We start from the raw sequence: 25120 nt of genomic DNA, 5'->3' as shown, positions 1-25120 counted from the left end.
ACACCAATCGAACTTTAGATGCTGATGTCCAACTTGCGGATTTGGAGCTTGTAAAGGGCTGAGAAAGCATTACTAGTAATACGCGTATATTACACAAAAAAAACTGGCCACATGCATCATTTTTTGTTTTATTTTCAAGAACTAGTTCACTTGTTACTCCCCGTTAATCCAGATATCTGTTAACATGAAGAAAAACACGTCTCTATATAATAGACCATCCGTAGATACACATGCTTCAGATAATAAATATGACTTTCCTTTAATGTTGCTGTATTATGACCCATATCATAATAATTATTCTAACAAAGTAGTACACATGTATATACCATTATGTATACATTTGAATTCCTTGAAAGTCTGTATACCTACATAAAAAACAAGTTTAGTTGCCTACAGTATACTGTATATCACAACCCATCATAATAAATTATTGAAACAACACATTATTGTATAGAAACCCATTACATACATTTTCATTTTGCCTTTAATTTTTTATAACCAGTTCAGTTGAGTGCGGTTACTACATATAAAATAACCCATAATATTATTCGAAAAGTATTAATAATAATACCATTACAGTTTGTTTCATTTACATAATTGAAAGACTATATAGGCCTGATAAAAAAAAACGCATTACAATTACAGAAAACCAAAAATACATTTACCATTTAAGGTCAATTTTCCACAGAAAAAAACCTGGACAGTGTGCAGGTAACACCACCACTGCCAACATAGTCCTTTAAATAAATATAATTTTTACTATAAAATAATATTTAAAACATACTACTAGCAATGCCTAATTAATAATAATAAATCGTAGGAGGTTCAATTAAAGAAACAAGTATTTAAAACTAAATGAAACTTACTGTTTCATGTGGGTTTTAAAAGTTCCTAAGACCACAACGGCGTATTGTGATAGGCATTATAAAGCATGGGTCATCAATACGGCATTATTACTATCTTATTCCAAATTCCATATACATTATGTTTGGTTAAATAGTCAAAGAAAGTATACATCTCGCATAATACAGTATATTCGTTCGTATTGAGAGGTAGGCCTATAACTGTTTAAGATGATTCTGTACAAGTATGGAATGCGCATGTGTCAAAATTCTTCTAAAACTAAAATACAATATTTAAAATGCTAAAAAAACTAAACATATATAGATTAAAATCTTGCAGCAATTATAATATAATTTTTCAAAAGGCAATTTAAAATTTCAGTAATATTCACTCTTTTACAAGCTGTCTGTGTAGTTATATGGCAAATTCTTAAATACAGTAAAACTGTTGTTAGTTCTCTAACCTTAAATTAATTCCCATAAGATGTAACATGTCAGGAACATGTGACAATGTATCATGGATTTATCCTAAGAAAAACACATCTGAAATAAGTGTAGGATTCACCACAAAAAAAATGTTTCTTGGGTAGTAATGGTGAACATCTTATGATAAACCTGGTATAACAATTTTTCGGTCAATTTGTTAATATATTTCACTAGTCAGCAACATATAATAGTTCCAAGCACCACATTTAAAAAGTGCCAAATCAATGCTTTACACGTGTATGGTAATTGCCACTGTAAGATCCACATACTATGAAATCTACCTTTATTTGTACAAATTTAATTCTTTTTCAAAAGTTAATTCAAACAGATCCCATATAAAATACAGCATTTAAAACACTATTATTTACTAATATACAGTATACTACAATTATCATTTTTATAATAAGTCATATATACTTTTTATATGTCTACAGAAACAGAGAAAAATTAAGAAAATACAACTACTCTCTTCTTTAACAAAAATTAACTTAAGTTTAAATAAGACTTATATTTTTATATGTCGATCAATCCTTTGTGGAAGACAAATGGTGACATTTGTTTATTATGATATAATCATATAAAATCTTGTTTTTTTTTAACACATTAAAACTAGCAGAAATATTTATAGTTAACTTTGAGGAAAAATAAAAATCAAGTAACCAAATTTAATCAGCAATCAGAATCTCTAGTAATAAAAACAGCATCATTATCTTATACGTGTTTGGTTAAGTTGTACCAATCACAGGGTCCTAGATTGAACCCTCTATTCTGGTTGTGCCTACCACGGCGACACCCATACACTCCACAATGCCCCACCTCTTCAATACATGGTCATGTCTAGTTCTCCTCTCATATATTTACTTACATAAGTACCACTATTCTTTTCCCATAGCTTCAAACATCTGAAAAAAGAAAAAATAATATAAAAAGATAAAACAAGCTCACTAAGCAAAGTAAATAGCTAAATAGAGTCAACATTATAATATGCCTGACTTTATTACCTTTGCTCTTGCCATAACATTCTTCGAAGATATAGCACGCTGTAGCATTGGCGACGCTCTGCCACTTGTTTTGGTTGAAAACTTTTCAACATTTAGATTCTGTAGAGATAAAATCAATTAATTATTTAATCAAGTTTAAATAATCTTCTTACACAAGTACAATAATCTACGCTGTCAGTATTAACTACAATGTTTAGTTGCAGTGAAGTTAAAACAGATTGCTAATGTACTGTACATTTATGTTTATTGCCGGTGCGTCAGATAGTCTCATGACTTTCCCGCCTCGGCTGCTTTGCTCATATCTCGGATTGCTTTCCTTCAGTCAAGTACTGTACTGTACTGTACAGTAGTATTACATTTGTGCAATGTTCTTCTTAAACTATATTAATACCTCGTCTCCTTTGGATGCTCTTGCTATTTTCTCCTCCATCTCAGTTAGTTCTTTACTCGAAGTTGTCCACTCTTGTATGGCTGCATTTAACTCTTTTTCAATTTTGGCTTTCCTTGCTTCATCTTGACATGCATTCTTTCTTCCTCTATATTAAACAAATGAAATGGTAACTTTATATAGAAACCAGTTAAAGCTAGGTATCTATGTTTGTACATAAACATTTTTTAAATAGATTTTTTTTTTTTTTTTTCAGTCATAAATTTAAGCCACCATTTCACGAAAAAATGTTGTTGAAAATGGAAATTTATATAATGAATTGAATGGTGCCATATTCTGTTCTGTGACTGTCTAGAGCTTTATGAATTTATTTAGATCCACAGATGTGATCAGTGCTCTGAATTGTTGAATACTATTAAAAAAAAAATCTTGGCAGGTTTACCTAAGTTCAGTTTTCTTTATGCGAAGATCTTCTCTCTTTTGCAGTAAGAGTTCTCTTTCTCCTTGAAGTCGATCAATGTCTAATAAATGCTTTTTGTCAGACTTCACAAATTTGTTTTCCATTTTTGGCACTTCTGCAAATATAGAATAGACAGAATTTTGTTTTAAAATAATATATTTGTACCATGTTTGTAGCAATATTTAATATTTTCTCAGGACCATTCAATATTTCTTTTTCAATTTATTAATATCCACCTGATACTTTCTCTGCATTCTTTCTTTGTACATCTTCAGTGACCAAAGGCTCTAAACTGACTTTACATGAATTTTCTGCTCCAGAATCTGCATTACTATCTGCATCATCTTTTAGCTCTTCTGTTTTTTTACCCTTTTCCTTCTTTTTCTTTTCTTTCTTTTTCTTTTCCTTCTCCTTCTTTTCTTTATCTTTAATGTCTTTTCTTTGAAGGTTAGGCGATTTTTTGGGTTGCAGTTTGGCCTTCAGCCATGCCTGGAATAAATGTGTGGAAATTGTAAATATGAACTTTTACCACAAATACAGATTTTGTAATTATGATTGGTGACGAATGATGATGAAAATGGGGCAAATTTAACAAATAAGTTAAATACTAATTAATAGGCAATCTTCTTTTGTCAAATTAAAATATTATCTACCAAAAACAATTAACAACTAGAATTTAATTCGTCACTTTGACGAATTATAGGTGATCATTTTTATCATTTTAATGAAATTAACATTTTTGAAACATGCACGTACGTTAACATACGATCGTAAAAAGTTGATGTACGCCATCCTATGACATGATGCATACGCTTAAATAGTGCTGAGTTGTGCCTATTATATGCCATATACAATATGTACAGTTATATACTGTATATCTATATACAGTGTAGCATAGGTGAAATTACGGGACACACATCATGTTCTAATTTTTTGGTATGATGGAATTATCATAATAAACTCGAAGGTGACAATTTCGAAAGATAATGAATTGAGCAAATAAATATAAGAATTGGAAGAGAATCTGGCACGTAGAAGCGCTGTGCGCGCTCTTTGAAATTTGTATAACTTTGACGAAAAAGATGAAAAAACTACTTTTTAACTTCATCTGGCCATATGTTAACGTCACAACATCCGATAGGCTTGGTTTTTATATGAATTCATATCTACATTTCATCAGCTTTCATAATAAATTATAATCATCAAGGTAACCTTCAATTCTGAAGAGCTGTAAGATATTCAAATTTACTGCGAAGGTGAAATTACACGGCCTACGTTATTCAAGTTTTTACGCGTGATGACGTCATTAAAATGAAGATAGTGTCAACTCATGATAAAGATAATTAATTAAGCAAGCACATACTGAAAGTTGTGCGAAATTCGAGCACACATAACCAAGATGCGCTCTGTTGAATGTGATAATCTACACAAAAAGATAACAAATCCTAATTTTTAAATTCAAGTGGCCATTTGATGACGTCAAAACATTTTGTACGTAAAATGTGTACATGAATTCATATCTACAACTCAATGGCTTCCAGAATAAGTTAAAAAAATCGGGGGTCATCTTGCATTCTGAAGAATTATTTTCATTTTAAAAAAGACCTATTTTTCACCATTTTCAGAACTTTTGTAAAATTAATGTGCACATTTTGTCATTTTTAACGTGCTCGTATAGCGTTATTTTAAGTCGGAACTGACTCAAATTTGGTGAATGTACCAAGGATGGTGAGTAGAATGAGATTTGTAAAAAAAATTCATGTTTTTACGCTTTTTAAGTATCGCGCGCGCAAAAACGCATTTTTGCGCAGTAATTTTTTGAAACACGCAAATGGCCTAATTCATGCTCTAAATTGATCAAAACTTAATTTTGAGCGTTTTAAATTTTTAACGCGCAATATCACGCGCATGAACCTACGTGCGCGTGCGTTTTTATTTGCTAATATTTTTACCCTTGATCTAAAGTTTACGTGTAGTGAATTTCATTAATACGTGATAATGAATTATGGAGATATGATTGATAATGTGATTTCGCAAAATGGCGTATAAATGTCGTCACGGATGAGTGATCACGCTGGAAAGCTTATTAGGATTAAGTTATATTATTTGAAAGATATTCTGAAATTTTTGTAATCATTGACATTAAACTTTTTGAGATAATTGTTACACAAAATAGTGTACAGAAACAATAAAAAGAAAAAAAAAAATAATAATAAAGATTTTATACAATAACAATAGGTGATCATTTTATTCTAAATGATCACCTAATTAAAACTAATATTTTGAAAAATGGTTTGGTAAACAACTCATGTAAGCATAGACCCAGGAAAAACACATTCAAGAGTTGTTTTAAACTTACAGATGCCGTGGGGTTATTTTCATATACTGGATCAGTTTCAGGTTCTTCTACATTGATTGTTGGCGTTTCAGGCTTAGCCTTCTCTGTTGATTCATCCATTTCAAGGTAAACAGAATCTTTTCCTTCTGTTTCTGTGGACTGAATACAAACCACATTCTTTTTGTATTGGTTTTGACTAATACAAAACAGGTTAAGATACTCTTGCTAAGTTAGAGTAACTACTGTATTCATTAACCATAGAGAAACCATTTTATACTGCAGAAAACATTTTTTGATGATTGCAAAATCAGCAATAATCATTAAGCTATTATGTTATAATATTAATGGTCCAGGGACCACTAACGGTTGGTATCCATTCACGTGTGAAACTGATGTGAACATGATTACCCATTCTCATATTCACTTTCTTTTTAGGAATCACATGGTATACTACTACCATTTTTTCCATTATTAAATATTTTAAACAATAAAACAGATTTTTTAAACATGGAGATCTACCTGATGTTAAATAAAATTGTATCTTTTGACAAGAACACAAGATCTTTCCAGGGAAGAGTTAATCTACAGTACAGACTAATTGACTGATTTTCAAGAGATTATTCTGCAGCTTTGATTACCTTGCTTAGCAGCATCAATTTAGTATTAATACAAACACATTTTTATTATTCAAATTCGTAATTCAGTCTTTGATCTGATAGTTATATCAAGGAAATACCATTTAACAATGTTATACGCAAATTTACAAACCCCCTTTTTTTTCATTTAATCAAATCACTTAATATCAAATCAAACATACATTTTCAAAGCGTTGCAGCAGAGAAAAGATACTGGGTTGCTTTGGATTTTGGACAACAGGTGGTTCCATTTGCTCATCTGGCATGATGTAGTCACTTTCCAAACTCTCAGCAAAGCCAGTCTCCTGGATCAATTTTCGTAATAGTTTGCCATGGTCTAACTGGTTCACTGCCTAAAGGAATCAATAGGTAATGATGGTACATACAAATTGATAATTAGAAATTAAATTTGATAATTTTATTGAATGTATGGACACAAGAGGCAGTAAAACTATTAATCCAAACAAATTGTTATCATGTTTTTTATCCTATTGTTACATAAATTCAATATGGCCATCCTAATTGTCAAATAGATACTGTAGATGATGCCCATGGTTTCATAAGACATAGTCCCCATGGAAATACCACAACTCTATAAAATGAACGAAAAAACACATATATTTCAAATCTTTTTTCTTAGCAGAACCTGATAACCTTGAAAAAACCATTGCTTAGATTTATAAATAAATACAACTGTAAATGCTACATGAAATTAAACAATCATATCAAAAGGTTTTTGTTGAAAAACTAACCTCGATGTAGAGATAAGTTGTGTCACCCTCAAATAGTGTTAGTGTATTTTTTCGTTTGGTTTGGTTTCCTTGTCCAATCTCCAAGCCTTGTAATGGCTGTGACAGTACAAGTTTTTCACCAGATGCGTCTTTGTAAATATGTATAATTTGAGTTGTGACCAAACAAAAACGTTCCTTCCATTTTGTTTCTCCGTGAACTGGACTGTAGACATTTACAACTCCTTAAATTAAAACAAAAAAATACTGTACAGAAACTCTTTATACATGCTTTTACCCACATACCCAGCATGGAAATGCCTTGGCATGTAGTGCAACACAAAAGCGATTTTATGCAACTAAAAAAAAACGGGAAAATTAGCTAGTTGAAAGAATTTATCCATCAAAATGTTGGCAAACTTCCGAAGAGGAAACCCTTTGATAAAATATAACTATAAAAAAAAGAGAAGGAAAAGCACAAAATAAAGAAAGAAAGAAGGAAGGAAGAAAAAAAAATGAAATTAAAATTAAAAGCAGTAAATAAAGTACAAAAGAAAAAAAATTTAAAAAAAAAAAAGAAGACAAGAGTAGAATAAAAAATAATAAACAAAAGAAAACAGAAAGCAGAAAATGAATTAAAGGAAAAAAAGTAGAAGAAAAAAGAAAGACAAAAACAATAATAACAATTATGGAATAAGATAAGATATTAATTGATTAGTAAATAGCTTTTGCATTTCTACCTGCAAGGTTGCCTTCATTGTCCTCAGTAAATACAGGAACTGATCTGGATCGTCTCTTTAACATATTTGGTATCTTTTTTTTATCTGTAAAAATAAAATCGGAAAATAATTATGAGGTCTTAAAGATTGTCCACCTGAAAAATATTTTTTTTTTTCTAATTTTTTTTTTCATATGTCATTTTGATGTTTCATAATAGTTATTCACTTTGATCAAAAATTGAATTGAAAAAAAATAAAAAAATAGTCAAATTGATTGCCAGATTGAATTTAACCATTTGTTTTGTCTTTTAATTTAAAATTAATTAAATTTTTTTTGTTCTGTGGAAGTGATTAAATTTATTAAAACTACTATTTAAAATCTGATTTTACTAATCTTTATTTGTCATGTTTTGGAGGGACAATACATCTTTAATCTAGATAGCAAGATGGCACAAAGAAGTCACATGTGAGATGCTACAAGTTGAAAATAGTTACCTTTTTTAGATGACACATCTGTCACTTCAAGAATTGAACTGTGTGGGTTATTTTCAGATGGAATGTTGTCTGCATTTGTCGCCTCTTCTTGAAGTACCTAAAACATTTAATAATAGGGAACTTTGTGACGACCAACGACTAAGGACTGATGTGTTCTCTTTGTTGAAGGAATAGAGTATAGGGAAGTAAGTCCCAACTTTTCCATATGCATACAATACATTAACATGACCTAACTTTTTCCTAGGATTTTACTACAGTAGTTTATAAAAAATTAAACTAAATAATAAATACCTTAATCCAAGTTTGAAGTTTCTCTTGGCTTGTCGTTGCAAAGTACTGTGACGTCTGACCCTGGTGATGGATTCCAAATACAAATTCATTCTTTCCATCCTGTACATCCTCTGCGATATTGTATCCAAACAGGGTCAAAGATTTTGGTACTTTATCAGATGGCTTACTATACATATATAAAACACCCTTGTTCACGGTGCAATATTTTCTGCTCCACTTTCCAAGAGAGATTCTTGACAATGTACCAGAAAAGCTTTTCATGGAGAGAATTCCGTAGTGGATGATGTATGGGTCATTTTCACATCGTATTTTGAATTGTTCAGCTTTACTATTTCTGGTTTGTACCGGAACATCTCTTTCTGGTAATGAAGGTGCACTAGAAAAAAAAGAAATGTTATGCAGCCATCAGACTTCTTAACTTGCTATATAATAACAATGTCTGTAGTAAATAGAAAATGTTAGTAGTTTTTTTATTTTGTAGTGTTGGTTGTTGATTTGACCATTATTATCCTGTTTTTCTAGAGGTTCCCAATATATAGTTTGCATATCTATGTCTTTAAACTCTAAAAAACCAAGCAACTGGTCAGATCATCTGGAAATATTTTTTTTAAAGCTTTTGAATTGTTGATCTTTTCCTTGAAAAAAAAGGACCACTGTGCATAATAGGGCAATATACTAATTTTATAGTATTCAGGATGCTTGATAGATACTAAAGATGTCCTTTAATGGAGGTTCTACTCGCCTAATGTACATATTTTCAAAGAGACCCAAAAGTATACATCCAAAGTATATACAGTATATTACTTTCTGATACTTTACTGGTAAGCCAGCGACCTAAATATAACATGATAGTGACTTCACAATCCTGCTATTAATTCAATGGATTTATTGTATTTAAGTCTTCCTGCTTTAGATAATGTAACATTTTAACAAATTCCTAAAATTGTAATGAACTATAGAGCCACAAAACACAGAATTACAAACAAAATATATCATAGGCCTACTTTTGTATATTCTACATGCTCAATCAACAAAAGAAGTTGACAGTCTGACACTATATTGTGGGTCTTATTGTCTAGTTTAACCACAAGTTATTATACAAGAATGAACTAAACCATGCATAAACCTAATGCTTCAGGACCTTTATAAAACCATATAAAGCCTGTTTAATTAGACCGCAACATTTTTTAAATGTTGCTCAAGCACTGTATCAATTGAAAAACAGGGTCGGGTGGTTGGATGTATTTTGTGTTATTTGAATTCTTGCCAAAAAACTACTACCAAAATTTAAAACGATCATAGATTTTCTCAAAGTTTGAGTAGGTGTGAATAAGCCTCTTCATAATATTAGGCCCACTGGGCTTATATTCGAGACATAGACATAAATTAAAATTCTTACATATTCTGTTGCTCCTCTATGTATTCATCAGAATCAAATGATTCATACGATCCACTAGCATCTGACCAGCCACCTAAAAATACAAAATGTTTATAAACATTTAATTAATATTATGTTTTATTACTTTTAGGTCAAAAGGCATCCTCTTTTTAAATGCTTTAGTAATTTTATCATGGAAAATAAAGGTAAATGGAATTGCCTGCTTTTCATAGAAACTAACCATTTAGTGGTCCTCCACCTTGATCTTCTGGATTTTCATAAACATCGTCAACATCATCTATGAAACGTTCATGCTCTTCATCACCCAGTTCATCATAAACTTGTCCATCTTCTGTGACAGTGCGGATGGACGTGCAACTGGTCGGAACTTCATATTCTTCTCCTTGGTCGCTGATGGGCAGGGAAGTTTTATGATGCAGAGCTTCATGTTCAGTAATTGGAGTTTCATAAACATCATCTAATTGCCTTTATTAAAATAATTTTTAAATACCATGATAAATAATATGAATCAATATCAGTTTCGAATATTAGTAGTTCAGATGGGAGAACAAGAGGTTACTCAGTATCATATTCAGGCATTCTTCAGTCAGAAATGACTATAAAATAGACTCTTCGCAATTAACAAATTTGGAGTGGCCTCTCCAAGAAGTATCTCTGCTTGGCTGAAGTATGGCACTCCTAAGTTGAATTAAATCAATAATGTGAAACATCAAGTGCAAAATGCAATGTATTTAAATGTATTGGAATGTAATATACAAAAATAAATCATCTGAAGTTTGTCATAATCTTCCAAAAAAATTGTTTCCTCTTTAAAAAGGTTTAAGATCATTTTAGAAATTAATTGTATTTCGAACAAAATAAATACAACGAAAATTACTTACTCTACTATTGGACTATTATCCCCCTTACTACCTGTACTTGTAACCTTAAAAAGAATATGAACAGAATGTTAGATATTTAAAGCATTTGATTATCACTATATTGTTTCAATTGTGGCACCATACAGGATTATAAAACCTCTTTTCCACTAGGAAAAATTATTTACATGAATCAAACGTCAAACTCTTTTATGCGAAGAATTATAGATTCTTGATTTTTTCACATTCACAAATAATTTTTTACAGTTTATTAGTACGAAGACAACAAAAGAATGGAAATGGGGAATCTTAGAAGCATAGCTTATACAAGTAGAATATTGTTATCCCCTTCAACTACTAAAAAAATTAGGACGATAATGATAACCATGTATTCTCCCTTTGATAATAAATAATAAAAAACATAATTTTTTTAATCCAATCAAATGACATCATGATCAATAAGAACAATAACATTGTTGTAGCGTTATTCTATAGAATGAAAACTTTTCTAATTTATGCAAGAAAAATGAATATTTATCTAGTCATGGTCGATCATTACCATCCTAGTATAAATTGACCTGAAAACATTTCACTTATCAATTAATATTAGAAAATTAAAAAAATTGTTTTAGTTTCATTATTTATTGTCTAATGAAATAGTAATTTCAGTTTCTAGTTCTGAATGATCTCTTCGAAACAAATACTGCTTGTTTCATTAACTTGATAACCTAACCAATAATCTTTTTCTGATATTGAATTTTTACTCGGGGTACTCGATTCTAGGACTCTCTCATCTTCTCCTCCATCCGATACTATTGAGTAAAAAGTGCGATTTATAAAGTACTACTCCTCCCTTATTCGTAGTATTGAGCTGGGATTTGGCATGAATATACTACAGGGACATGTCCTCAAAGCTATAGAGCCGGATTTTAAAATTTCAAACCGGATGCAGCCATATGACGTCTCGAAGATGGTACTGTATAGCCGTATCTGGTACCGAGGTTATTGATGTGTATGTGACGTCACATACCGTCTTATGAGTACGTCATTACAGCTTCTTTTGCTGTACCCCGAGTATCGCACATTCATGCTTGTTTATGTAACATACTTATTATAGGTAATCTGTATATAATTTGAAACTTTTTCATTTTGTTGGTATTCTTTATGGTTTATTTTTTGTACAATTTGAAATCTTTATTGTATTCATCTCAAAGAGCATACTCCACCCATGCTGCTTTGATAAAGATCTGCAATCACTGATAAGTGGTGTTATGGTGAATGGTTCCACATTGAAAGAAATATTAATTCAAATGGAATAATACATTTTTTTTTACATTTTATTTTTAGTAGGCCTACAGTTTGTTCAACTTTCAAAGTTGTACATAAATTCTAAATCTTTTCAAATAATTATATATTTCTGTATTATTTCCAAGATCTAAATTATTCAAATGTCAATCAAAATGTTGATGTGATGTGTATTTATAGTAAGATGATAGATAATGCAATTGAAGACAATTTGTATTTTGACCTTGAAGAAATATGTTTTACTTTCATTGGCAGACTTCAGATAGGATGTCGAGCCCTTCATCCCATTTACACAAAGAACTCCCAATTTGAAAAATCTACTGGCAAGCCGATCCACAAGATATACTATATCTATAGCTCTATATTCTATTATAATAATAATTACAATTCTGTACATGTTTATTATTATTATTCTTACATGAAACAATAATTGCTTATTTAAAAGTTTTTTTTTGTTTTGTACTGGGTAATGAGAATAATCATATACTGGGTAAAAAATAAAAACATCAATTATAGTTAAATGAATGGATGCATCTATACTCAAATGATATTATGCTAATGAAGCCATCTCAAGGAGTTACAATGCACTCAACTTGAGAGAACATCTCGATTATAAACGGTGATAACAGCAGCCTCACAGCTTCATTTATACAAATCGATCGAAAACATGTTACCCTAGGGAGTATAGCAAATCTACTTGGACTTTATGTTTAGCCGTGTGTATAAAACAACTGTTTTATAAATGCCATTTTATATCAGACAATGAATATGATTCAAAACAAATAAATGGATATATGTCTCCAAAATAATAATGCATTTATACGTTTGAGTACTGCCAGGAGAGTGTCCTTTGGGCTGCAATCTCATCCACAGAAAGGCCATCGTTGGCATCATTTTCTGTAAAATTAAAAGAAATCGCTAAATAATAATAGTATATGAAATATAAATTAACAGAAAATGTTTAATATAGAAATATGAAAAAAGGGGAAAAAAAAGAAAAAATAAATCCACCAAGCTGAAATGGTTTTATTATTTTTTTAAAAGTATTAATCATATTGTAAATTTATAAACATGTTTTATTTTTGTTTTTATGTTATGTGATATACATCATAGATAAGTAGGTCATAATTACCATTGCAACATATGGATTTGGATATGACAATTTGTATTTAGCTACAGTATGTTAATTATTGGCAAACAATATGAACTGTATATATCACATTATTTTCAAATGTTTTATACTACAGCACTCCCCATTAAAGCTCAATGTAATATACAGAGTACAAAATTCTATTATTAAATATATATATATAAAATATTATAATTTCTTTTTGTTATGAGTTTATATCATCTGTATCAAAGTTGAATGTGGATTGAAAGCACTGTTTGTACGTAGTAGTTGTGGAGACATCAAACATGGGAGTTGTGGAGACATCAAACATGGTGTGGTAGAAACATCTATCAGAAATTAGTGGGGATATCTATCAGCACACACTTGTGGAGAAATCAAAACTAAGTTGTGAAGATATTAAATTTGTTAGAAAGCAATCTCTTAGTTACAGTGAGTTTTGTCAACTTCACCCATATTGACAGAAATATTGACATTTTGTTTGAAATAAAGAGTAGCGAGAATTTCTAAGACTAATCTAGAAATCATATTCCTTACCTTTCTTCGGTGTTGATGTTGGTAATGGTGGTGCTACTGGTTGTGATCCTGGTAATGATGGTGGTAGTGGTGGGCGCAGTTGTGGCAATTTTGGACTTATCTCAGTATTTATATATTCAGCATGGTCGTTAATATAAGAATCGAGTTGTTTTAGGTAAAATGCTAAAGTATCTTGTAGATCTCTTGTCAATTCAAACTTCTGTAACTCAGACAGGAATTGTTGAAAACCAGGTAACAGTTCGTCAAGCACTATGAAAAACAAAGAAAATATGGTAGGTTTATATCATAAAACAGTTTGACAGTCAAAGATGGACTAAGTATAAAGTTTGGAAAACAGGAAGTTAAAAACTAAAAATCGGGGAGAACTGGGGATGGATGACCATACATAAGCATAGAAAAAACAACTGCACCTCCTCAAGGTGGTTTACCAATTGATTAGAAAATATGGTTCAAATACATTACAATAACACTGTCAGGCACCACCCCCAAAATTCAATGGTGTTACTCTGATGGTACAAAAAAAACAAAACAAAATACAACAAAAGTTTCTGAAACAATTAGCATGAATCACAATTGCAAAAAGTATATAAATTACGCATTCAATAAGACTATAGTTTTCCTAGAATCTAGTTATCTAAACCACCCTGAATTCATTGTGCTCCTTTAAATAAATATATTCAAAAGAATTATATAAATGTATAGAGCAGTACCTTGCACCCATCTTAACCTATGCAGGATTCTTTTGAATGGCCTTTCACACAACTCCCAATATAAACACAAAAGAAACCACAGTAAACAATGGATCTAAATAATTGTATTTCATGGAATTGAAAATTTTGCATGTCATATTCAAAAGTCCGGCAATAAAAAAAAAAAAAAAAATAATAACATTTTAATTAAATGTTTTAGGTTTACAGTTTTAATCTAATCTACACATTTACACACATATCTCTCTATCAGTGTTAAATCAGAGTAACGTACATGCGGTTTTAGCTATAGATCAGAACACAACAAAATACAGGTCGGTAAATATTGGATACCCTTGTGACAGAAGTAAAGAGCCTATATAATAATCTGAAACATTCTGAGATACAGCAGAGTTTCCCCTTTTCTTTTTCAGAAACATTTTCAAAACATTGATTTTGTATGTATGACTCATGTGAATATTAAAGTGATTGGTCAAACTTAATTGTTTGATCAATATATTATACAGTATATCAGGGTTAATGACACAGTAAAAGATACTGTAGCTAACTGATCAAATGTCGGGGAAAAGCTCCTCCCCTCTCTGTCAGGGAGAAAATCATGATATTTCATGACAAAAATGAAACACTACCCTACTGAGTGTGCCCTATCAAGGACTAATATTATCACACCTTCTGTGGGCTCTGCAACTGACCCCTTGACGACCCCAGCCAATGATTCTTGCGCATGTTCCCCTCATCTCCTGTCGGGGTGTTTCTGCCCCTCATTCCGACGCCACCTGAACTTTAGTGACTGTGAACACAGCAAAATTCCTGAGAGAGATATATACTTCTTTGTCAATATTATACTTTAATAATCTCCTGACCTTTTTATCTTTAAAGAAACTTGTGCACATTTCCTCTAACATAGTACAGCATTACAACATTCAAGTAGGAAGTCATTTAAATTGTTCTATTTCAGGAAAAGTTATCTGACATTAAAATTTGTTGTTTTTTTTTTACAGTAAGGTGTGCTTCCGTGTTGTGGTTGTGCTTCTGTATTGTGTTCTATGTTTTTATTGGCACTGGAATTTTGAAACAGAACAACATTTGCGAAGACCTTTTAAAGAAAAATAAAAGGTTTAGGCCGACGTTGCACAAACTATAGGCATCGGCCAAAATGTGAGCCGCGGGGTGGCTTAAGAAAGTGTGAAAAAAAAACGTATTGAGCGCCTTTATTCTAACATAGTTTTATGTTACTGAAAATGTTTGATGTGCGGCTTGTTACCCTCCAAAAAATACAATGCAATTTCTAGGGACCTACAGGTCTATATATTCCTAAAATTTTCTTATACCTCAGTTCAACCATGGTGGATGGGGATGAAGTGGTGGACTCTTGAATATGTGCACACCGGCTAAAGTTTGATTGCCACAATGTAATGTAAAATTCTGATATTTCTTGTGTACGTTAAGGGAAAACCTTGGGGCTGTGTTGAATTTTTTCGTATGGAATCGCATGGTGGGGCTGAGGTGTGACGGAATCTCATTACCTTTATTTCATTGGTACAGCTGGGTAGTTGGGCTAAAGTTTGATTGTTGATTGTAAAATTCTAAGAGGATCTTAGGCTGAGAGATAAAAAGTTTGCGGAACACTGGTTTAGACGGTGCAACAGTACTGTAGATTTTTTTTTATTCATCATAAAAAAATATATACTTAGTATAGGTTAAAATACAATTAATAGATAAAAAAATGAAGGGACATCAAAAAGAAGTTCAAAAGGGCTTATAGTAAAAACAATTGATGTCTATAAACAATACTGTCTGATATTCAATCACATGTGATAACAAAAACATTTCCAGTGTCTAATTTTGCTTGAAACCAATGATTAGTATAACATCATTTAACATTTATTTTTACTGTACAAAAAGTACTATTCAATAAGGAAGTATTGTGAAAATATTTATTAGAGCAACATGTACGAAACAAACATAGTAGGCCTACAGTTCATTCAAGCAACCATGATCCAGGTAATAGTACACACAGTACCAAAATGTGCTGTCTACACTTTGAATGTACACTGTGTATGTAATGTATTCCTCTCTTCAAAGAGAATGGCTATTATTGGTTTATCTGGGTAAGCTAGGCACAAAATGGACTGACCGAACTTAAACTTGTTTTGTAGGTTGGATGTTTTTATTCATTTTAAATATACAAAAATTATGTTTATTTAAGCGTACTGTGTTTCCTTGAAGTTGTCAATTCTGAATGAATCAGGAAATAAAAATGTAAAATAGGCCTATTGAACCCAGAAAGTAAAATAATATAAAGGAACTGTTTTCATTTTGCGTTTATTCTATACACTATTCATTTGATCATGAGCCTCCATTTATGATGTTCTGTTCATGACACAAGACTAATACCTAAAAGGAGCCATAAAACTATGTTACAGACTTAAAGTTCCAGTTCTTCTTTTCATCAAAATATTGTACTATATAGGTAGTTAAAGTATATTTAGTATAAAATACATGGTATGACAAGTTCAAGTACCTTTGAAATACACTTTTATATACATTAAAGTACAGTAGGTAATAAAACTGTTATTTTATTTATTTAACTACAGAATTCATTAGCAGCAGAAGTTTCCACTATAAAAATTGGTTAGAAAACAGTGTGTACAGTAGACAGTGACACAAAACAAATCTTATAAAATATTAAATTTTCAAGAACTAAAAAGTTCAAAATATTTTTTTTTAAATGACATGAATTCAAATTAACTTTTTATCTAGATTAGCAGAGTACAGCAAACTCACTATACAATATATTCTGAAAGTAAAATTCTTACTGTCCATGTTAAAGTTTTTTTCTATCATAATTTACAGAGAAACTGAAAAGAAAGTAAAGAGAGTTCAACCAGGTTGATGTATGACCCAGAAAATCTTAAATAAATCGTAAATGTTAGATGTTTTTGGTTGGTTATGAGAGGTCAATTTAAAATTTAATCTTTTAAAAAAACTACTGCCTACAGCTAATCAAAATGAATAGGTTAAAAATAATTATTGATATTATGTGAATTAAAGGAAACTTGAAATAATTATGTGAATAATAGACTGCATTTTCAGTTTAATTTGAAAACCAGTAGAAACATACAGGCAACTAAATCAGTAGGGTTCGCAAATGTATGGCATGACCCCTCAACATTTCTGAATTCATAATGACCCAAATTCCTGAACCTCTGCAGAGCTTATAATATGTTGAATGATAAAATCAACTAAAATGCCAAATAATCATTATGACTAGTGATGAAGAAACAGCAATTCAATTGTTTTGGTAAATCCATTTTTTGTGCAAACACTATGCATCAAATTCATTAACCAAATATCTCTCAAATAAACTTTATACACAGTTGTGGCTGGCCTTTGTGGCTACAGGACAATATGAAATAAACAAACATAATAGTATACTATACAAATTATCTGTACTGACCAGCAAGTTTACTATTACTGTTAGGTCAATACTTCAGTACAATTTATCTGTTTACAGGTATGTTTATTACTGCAAGAGTAAACATATACAATAAACAAAGCTTTCATTAGATACACTAATAAAATAATATCCAATGGAATGGCCTACTTTTAGGCCCAAAGAATGGAATGCTTGTACTTAAAACAATAGTTTTTGATTCATTATTAGCTGATCAAACAGTGATATTGTAACTTAGTTCAAGTGGTCTTCATTCATAGTTTAGTGAAAAGAAAATGTCAACCTAGGTTTACAGTGAGTGGTCTACAGTATGCACTAAAGTAGTTAAAGTGGTCCTCATTGATATACAGGTCTACTGATAATCAATGCCATTGTCAGTACCAAAGGGCTCTCTGTCAAATTTGGTGAACATTTGAAATAAAAAAATTTAATTCATTCATCAAGCTGTGTTGATCCAATGTTGGGAAGCCCTCCTCCAACAATTTGGTGATAAAATCCTGGAAAATAATGGCATATGACAGAACATTTAATTAGAATAATTATTAATTAACAATAAATGATGACTGTAGGCCTACTTCACTATTTTAGAGCCAAAAATCCATTATCTGCCAGTAGAATAATTTCTACTTTATAATTTTAGATCTGCTCCAATAAGCACTGGTGCCACTCCCAGTCCCAATGACAGTAGTCTAGACTGAACCATTCATTGTTACAATTGTACTTTTTACAGAAATACCATACATATGAGGCAAGATTAATAATTAGTTAAAATTGTATTATTATCAATAAATGAATATTAATATTTTTAAAAATAGTTTATCATTCTGTAATTGGCAATTGTTACTCACTGGTAGATGCGTACAAGATAAAAATAAAATTAAAAATATGTTAATCCTTTTATGAATTTGCATTTTTAAGAAAGTAGGGCATGATGACAGCATAAACAAAGGAACTTATTAAAATAACTTTACCTTATTCAAACAATAATACAGTACTTAAAAAAATATTATTATTGTTATATTACAATTTCCTCTTTTTTAATTGTCATTTTATTAGATTTACTTCCTGGATAATATGTTGCATGTTCCTAAATGTACTTCCATATTGGTATTATTAGTCACAGGATTGTTTATACTAAGTGGGCCTAAATAGTTGTACAGCACATTACTGTTTGTTCTGTGTGTTGGGTCAACCATCTAACCTTTTAGTACATAAATCTCTTTAATGTCAAAAGACATTTTTTTTCACACTTAGGGTATGTTCAGACTCACGGAGTTACGGTGGGGTATGTAAGCGGCGTACATATTTTTGTGTCTGAACCAGGCCGCGATTAGCGTTAGGGAGCTGTTACTCCGCGCCAGTGGCGTTAATAACTCTAGCGGGAATCCAGTGATGCATCAGTGATTTTAACCTTAACCAATGAAAATACACGACCACGATCAGCAGACAGCAACTACATACCCGTACCCAATGATACGACAGCGAAATAGCTATGTAAAATGTATTTTCAGGTTCAGATTTTAAAGAACAGAAAAGTTGGCGTCAGTGATATGATATTTTCATAAATTAAATCAATTAATCAGATAATTGTCCGTGTAGGCCTAACAATTACGTTTTAAATTATGTGGAATTAAAATGCAATTCTACAAGTAGTAATAACAAATCAGTATATTTGAAGGTAAACATTATATAAATAAAAATAACAAAAAACAATGTAAACGATGTAAACTTTCATGCATTGTCATGAATGTATACATAGGTCTATAGTTCTATCTGCTTTGACCTGATCAGAGTGTTTTAAACGCAAGGCATTGGAATGTTGATCGTTGTGTCTGAACACCTTGGCTTTTAACGCCACGGATTACCGTACGCCTTGCGTAGATAACTCCACCGTAACTCTGTGAGTCTGAACATACCCTAAAGTTTAATCCCTCCTGTTGATCTGGGTTTTATGGCATATTATATAGCCTGGTAACTATGAGCTCCTCAAACTGAGCATGCAAAATATCTAGGCGGAGCCCGAAGAGCTAGGATGACCTCAAAACATAAAAGTCGATACACCTACTAATAATTATAAAAAGTATTTGTTGTATAGTCATGGCTGGTGGCTACGGGTGATGGGCACAAAATGACATGTTTATGAACTTCCTCATTCCCATACTATTAAACATTAAATGGATAGAAATAATATGTATGTGAATGTAGGCCTATACACTGTACTATTGTTCAGAACAGACTGTTCATTAGAACTCTCTGTGCACAGAATACCATAATATAACATGATACCACATTTCACTAATATGTTATTTATACTGGATACTGCACTTTTTTATGTCGTAAACCAGTTGTGAAAGGAGAAAAAAATAAATGGTATTTGGAATTTTATAGTCTAATGTTTTCCTTTATAAATACATGCCAATGGCACATCGAGGTACGACCTAAATATCATAACTGTCTGATATTCATTATTTAATTCAAATACTTTTTTAATAGAACCTTCAATTGAAAAGGTTCTGCTTCACTTCATAATAATAAATCCTTTATTAATTGTTCAGGCATAAAGGTGAATCAACCAAGCAGGCAAAAACACAACAGTGGCAGTTAGCAGATTTGGTGAACTCTGTTTAAATGGAAATATCATTTTGGTGGTATAAAAATGTGGATTACATATTGTAATTTAATGATTAACGGTACAGAAAAAAAAAATAGTGAAACAATTCCTATGAGCTGGCTTCATAGAGGTCGATCTGGGTAGGTGGGGTTTGGGTAGATGGGGTTTGAGTGGTGCTATATATTGATTTATACAATTTTTAGGTAAGAGAGCAAATATGATGAAAAAAAATATATACATAGGTTTTGGTGCTCATAAATTTATATAGGCTGGAATACTATAGAAACCGTAATAAAAACAACAAAAAAACTGAATGCACACTCTCCACACACTACATCCATCGATGAAGTGATATTGAAAGTTCTGGGTCATTAAAATGTAATTATGTAACTTCACAATCACCCAATCAATATCAAGAAAATCAAAATTTAAGAAATTATTTGATGGGTCTTGTTAACACTGTGAAAGTGTTTCTTTTCTATCACTACATACACATTTACGTGTCACTAATTGTTTTAATTTCATCGTTTAATTCGATACATTAATGATGAAGAATATAGGAAGGAAAAGAGAGGACTGGGGCCGACGGCAATACGAAAATTGGGTCAGTGAAACCCTGGCCTCTTATGTATTACAGTATACCGTCGTATAGTGTGTGTGCTTAATTAAACCACGGAGCGGTATACAACAGCATACTAAACTGCTCCCTGTCACGCCAATCCAAACAGTATTTCTACTAATAACTATTGTCGCAAAATAAGTCTTTATTACACATCATTAATATAACAGTAAATTCTTACCTTTAATCGTATCCATCTCTGTGCTTGGTTTAATAAACCTGACGCTACTGTACGAAGTGATAACTCGCCTCGGCCATGCTTCGACGGTAATCCAAACAGATTTTGTATTTCCGGGCAGAGGCAGGTAGTTGGAAACATCCATTATGTTATAGGGATACTTTTTACTTTTTCAAAAAACATACTTCCTTAAAACACCTAATGTTCAATAATTCCAAATAAAAATTAAATGGTCTGTTTTAATTAATTTATTTAACAATCCAACTGTACCATTTTTATTTTGATATAAGCAGCATACATAAATATTTTAGTAAGCATAAACATGACTCCCCTTTTGTTGCATGGGAAAAGTTTCAAGTTAAAAGTGTTTAAAAGAAGATCGTGAGATTGAAATAAAAATTAAGAATAACAGGGCTTAAATAAAGCCACACAGCAGAAATGACTCAATGAAAAGATAGTTAGACAAGACTCATCTTCAGATGGGATCGACATTGGGGACTAGCAAAATCTCGAAGATTCCAGACTGACAAGCTTAGCCCTAATCTTAAACACAAATTTATAAGTTGCTTATGAATATGATGTAACAATATTTAATGTTAATATTTTTGTCTTTCTTTTTTCTTAAACTTAATTTTAGCTCAACTTTCAACTGCACGGGTAAAAGAAAATATCATTGATATGCTTATTGCTAATCTATTGTTATTATAATTATTATTTTATTACAGTACAGACTTTTTGTTTGATTTCTACAAATTTAAAGTTAGTTAGTATTTTAGAATAATTAATGTAAAATTTACATCTTATTGTGATTATTTCTTCGTATTATTCGTATTACTTAATGTTATAATCAAAACATAATTATTAAGCTATAATTGTTATGATAAAAATAACAATATAAGTGATATCGTCAATTAATAATTGTATAAATAAACAAATATTATACAGACGGTATGTTTGATATTTGACGCCATGACAGAACTTTCATATTCAATTCAATTCAATTCAATTCAACTTTATTTCAGACAAACTGTCCATATGAAACATATAAATACAATAAAAAATAATACAAAGCATTATGTGAGGGAAGTTCGTTATAATAACTACATAGCAATAACACATGACTAATTATAATAATGACATGGAGGAAATATACATGTTAAAACACGATTGAAACTGATTTACTGGCTTCAGTTATCAAAACAGATCATTAAATTGTTTACACTCACTACGGTATCGATGGGTGATATCTGTGTAAAAAAAAATCTGTAAATGATGGTTATAATACCTGATTATAATCAGTTTCAATGGTTCAAATCCTGGTTCTGATGGCACCAGAGGATTTTTTAGTTTTTTTTATTGGTGTTACTGTTTTTGCCTTGTGAAGATATGAAATGCATTCAAATACCACTCAAAACAAACTTTCTCACAAGACCACTTAGCCCGCACAAACGAGAGGAAAGAAAGACCACCCAAGCCCGTTAAAGATATTATTGTTCCACTGAAAATTTGTTTAAATGTTTTTGTTGAATATGCCATTTTAATGTCAAAGAATAGTTATTAACTTTGACCAAAAAATAAATGATTTACTTGAAAAACTGTAATTTAAAGCAAACAATATTCAATTTTATTGGAAGTCAATGGGTTTTTGGTTGAATTTAACAGTTTATTTTGTCTTATACGTGAAAACATTATTTGTTAAAGGTTTTTTCCCTACGGAAGTGATTACCGTAACTTGTTTATAACTGCGAAATGGCCTATTCAGAGTGTATTTTTGATTAATTGTCATTGTTCATGTTTTTAGAGGACAATACATGTTTAAAGCTGTTGCTCTCTCAGTCTCAAGAGAAAATTATATACATATTATATGAATAATAAATATTAATGGATTCTATAATTTAAAAAAACAGCAGTTCCAGAGGGCGATATACAGAGAGTCAAGGCCTACCAGTATTTTTTTTAGACCTAAACTCGACCATCTGCACATCCTTAAAAAAAACACGTTTAAATTAAAAATGTGTGTGTGAAGTTATAATTTACACAATAATGAAATGGCATTTATATTATTACTAATTAGGAATTAAATATTACTAATTGTAACGATATAATTCGGGGAAAAAGACTTTAAACCGTAGGTCCAGTGTACAGTATAGCTCATGTGCACTTTAAAGAAACTAAGTAGGGCTACATCTTTCGAGACGAGTAGGGGGTTACCGCGGTGTACTAGTACACACCCAGTCACTGTCACTAACAGTCACACATCATAACTGGGCCCTATGTGAGACCAGTCTTTGACTGAAGAGGTCACCCAATATAAATAAATAATAAATAAATAAATAATATACAACAATTCGTTATTAATGTCCAAATTACTAAAATACTACATTAAAATCTACTACCGTTCCTAGACCACATTGGTGTGTATGTAGGTAAACTGGATGAATTGTAAATGAGGTCTTAGTACTATTTTTTCCATGATACAATCAGAATTTTTAATTTTTATACAATCATAATTGTTAACTTTTATACAATCAGAATAGTATTTTTATAACACTTTTATTAACATTTTATTATAGCATATTTTTCTATGTATTTTTCTAAATTTGTTAAATCTCGGTTTTATTGTATCGTCCTAGTTGACAGGGGCTGGTCAAGCACATCACAAGATTACAGTTTTATTACTTTTGCTTTTCCGCTACTCCTCTATTATACTTATGTTTTTTTTTGTTATGTAGAAAGATTGAAAATAAATAAATAAATAGATAAATCCCAAAGGATTGTCTGTCCTATTCTAAAAGTATTTTATTCACGTCATATATCTTTATTATATAGCAGGCCTATAATTAATTTAGAATATCAGTAATATACCGCGAGATAGCTCCCTTCTTGCTCGATTTAAAACTACCATGATGATTTTGCCAAATAAATTCGTCTAATACGTCCTACAATTTAAAAATAAAAACGTTGTAAAAATTCAAAAGTGCATTTCAAGATCTAAATATACTCTAAACGTCATAGAAATATTGGTGACAGTTATAAAATCAAGATGTATCGGATGTAAAATATTTTCGACCACGATGGGACTCGAACCCACAATCTTCCGATTCGAAGTCGGACGCCTTATCCGTTGGGCCACGCGGCCACCTGATTAATTGTGTGGAACTCAGCATATAATTAGTGACAACAAGCAAAAATAACACCATCTGCCAACATTTATTCAAGTTATGAAATCACAACAAAAGTACAATGACAATAACAAAACTTGGTTGAAAAACCACCGACCTTGAATTATTGCCGGAAGCCTATGTAGTAAATACAATTGCTTCAATTGAACTTTTAAGTCTAACGCACATAATTTTAAGTGCTTCCTGCTGATTTAAAAAAGATATTCTGAGAATACAGTAGGCCTAGGCCTACAATTACCAAAAAAAGTTATGCAAAAGGGTACAGCAGCTACCAGAATTTGGTTATTATTTTGGCTTCTGTGATTACATTTCGTTTAATAAATGTTGTATTACTATGTATAATAATATATAATAATAATAATTTATTCAAACGCTTACAAATTATACCAAGTAAAAAATTAAAAGAATATGAAAAACCATTATCACAAATAATTTTGCAATATTAACATCTATTATAAGTAGGCTTAATCTATACAAATAGGCCTATGTCTTCCTTGAATTATAAATTTTAAGTGGTTACTTTATAGAAGTAAATGTTTTCACCTAAACTTATAATTCATGTTTCCTTTTAAATATGAATATTTTCATCATTAAAAAATCATGATTTGACTTACTTATATTTATGACTGTTAATAATATCATTTATTTATTATTTTCTGAGTGACGCACATGAAAAAGCCAGCACGAGGAGACACTGCCTCTTTTAATGTAGGCCTATATGTTTTTCACACATCGATTAAGATTATAAATTGTTTT

General features: G+C 30.9%; 1 protein-coding gene and 1 non-coding gene across 2 annotated transcripts; both read right to left on the bottom strand.

The window, feature by feature from the left end:
* Positions 1–466: 466 nt before the first annotated feature.
* LOC144858846 (uncharacterized) lies at positions 467–21342 on the bottom strand. Its single transcript, XM_078714978.1, has 17 exons — positions 21186–21342; positions 13611–13859; positions 12768–12841; positions 10664–10707; positions 10003–10247; positions 9783–9855; positions 8384–8759; positions 8093–8189; positions 7619–7702; positions 6903–7123; positions 6333–6503; positions 5537–5674; positions 3414–3666; positions 3160–3292; positions 2721–2865; positions 2330–2428; positions 467–2230 (listed from the first exon to the last, which is right to left on the bottom strand). Exons 1-17 carry the CDS (start codon positions 21325–21327, stop codon positions 2204–2206), a joined length of 2571 nt encoding a protein of 856 aa, XP_078571104.1. The 5' UTR covers positions 21328–21342; the 3' UTR covers positions 467–2203.
* Positions 21343–24248: 2906 nt separating this feature from the next.
* Trnar-ucg (transfer RNA arginine (anticodon UCG)) lies at positions 24249–24321 on the bottom strand. Its single transcript has one exon. It is a non-coding gene; the product is annotated as a tRNA-Arg (tRNA).
* Between the last annotated feature and the right edge of the window lie 799 nt (positions 24322–25120).

The sequence above is a fragment of the Antedon bifida genome, chromosome 2 (assembly GCF_963402885.1).
Source record: "Antedon bifida chromosome 2, ecAntBifi1.1, whole genome shotgun sequence".
Lineage (NCBI taxonomy): Eukaryota > Metazoa > Echinodermata > Crinoidea > Comatulida > Antedonidae > Antedon > Antedon bifida.
This window is presented reverse-complemented; position numbering and strand designations above follow the sequence as displayed.

Excerpts from the sequence above, each read along its gene's own strand:
- LOC144858846 (XM_078714978.1), bottom strand. The coding sequence starts at position 21,327 with ATGGATGTTTCCAACTACCTGCCTCTGCCCGGAAATACAAAATCTGTT. Across the intron at positions 13,860-21,185 it reads AGAGATGGATACGATTAAAG|TGCTTGACGAACTGTTACCT; the intron begins GTAAGAATTTAC and ends TGTTTTTCATAG. Across the intron at positions 5,675-6,332 it reads TGCTGCAACGCTTTGAAAAT|TCCACAGAAACAGAAGGAAA; the intron begins GTATGTTTGATT and ends GTTTGTATTCAG.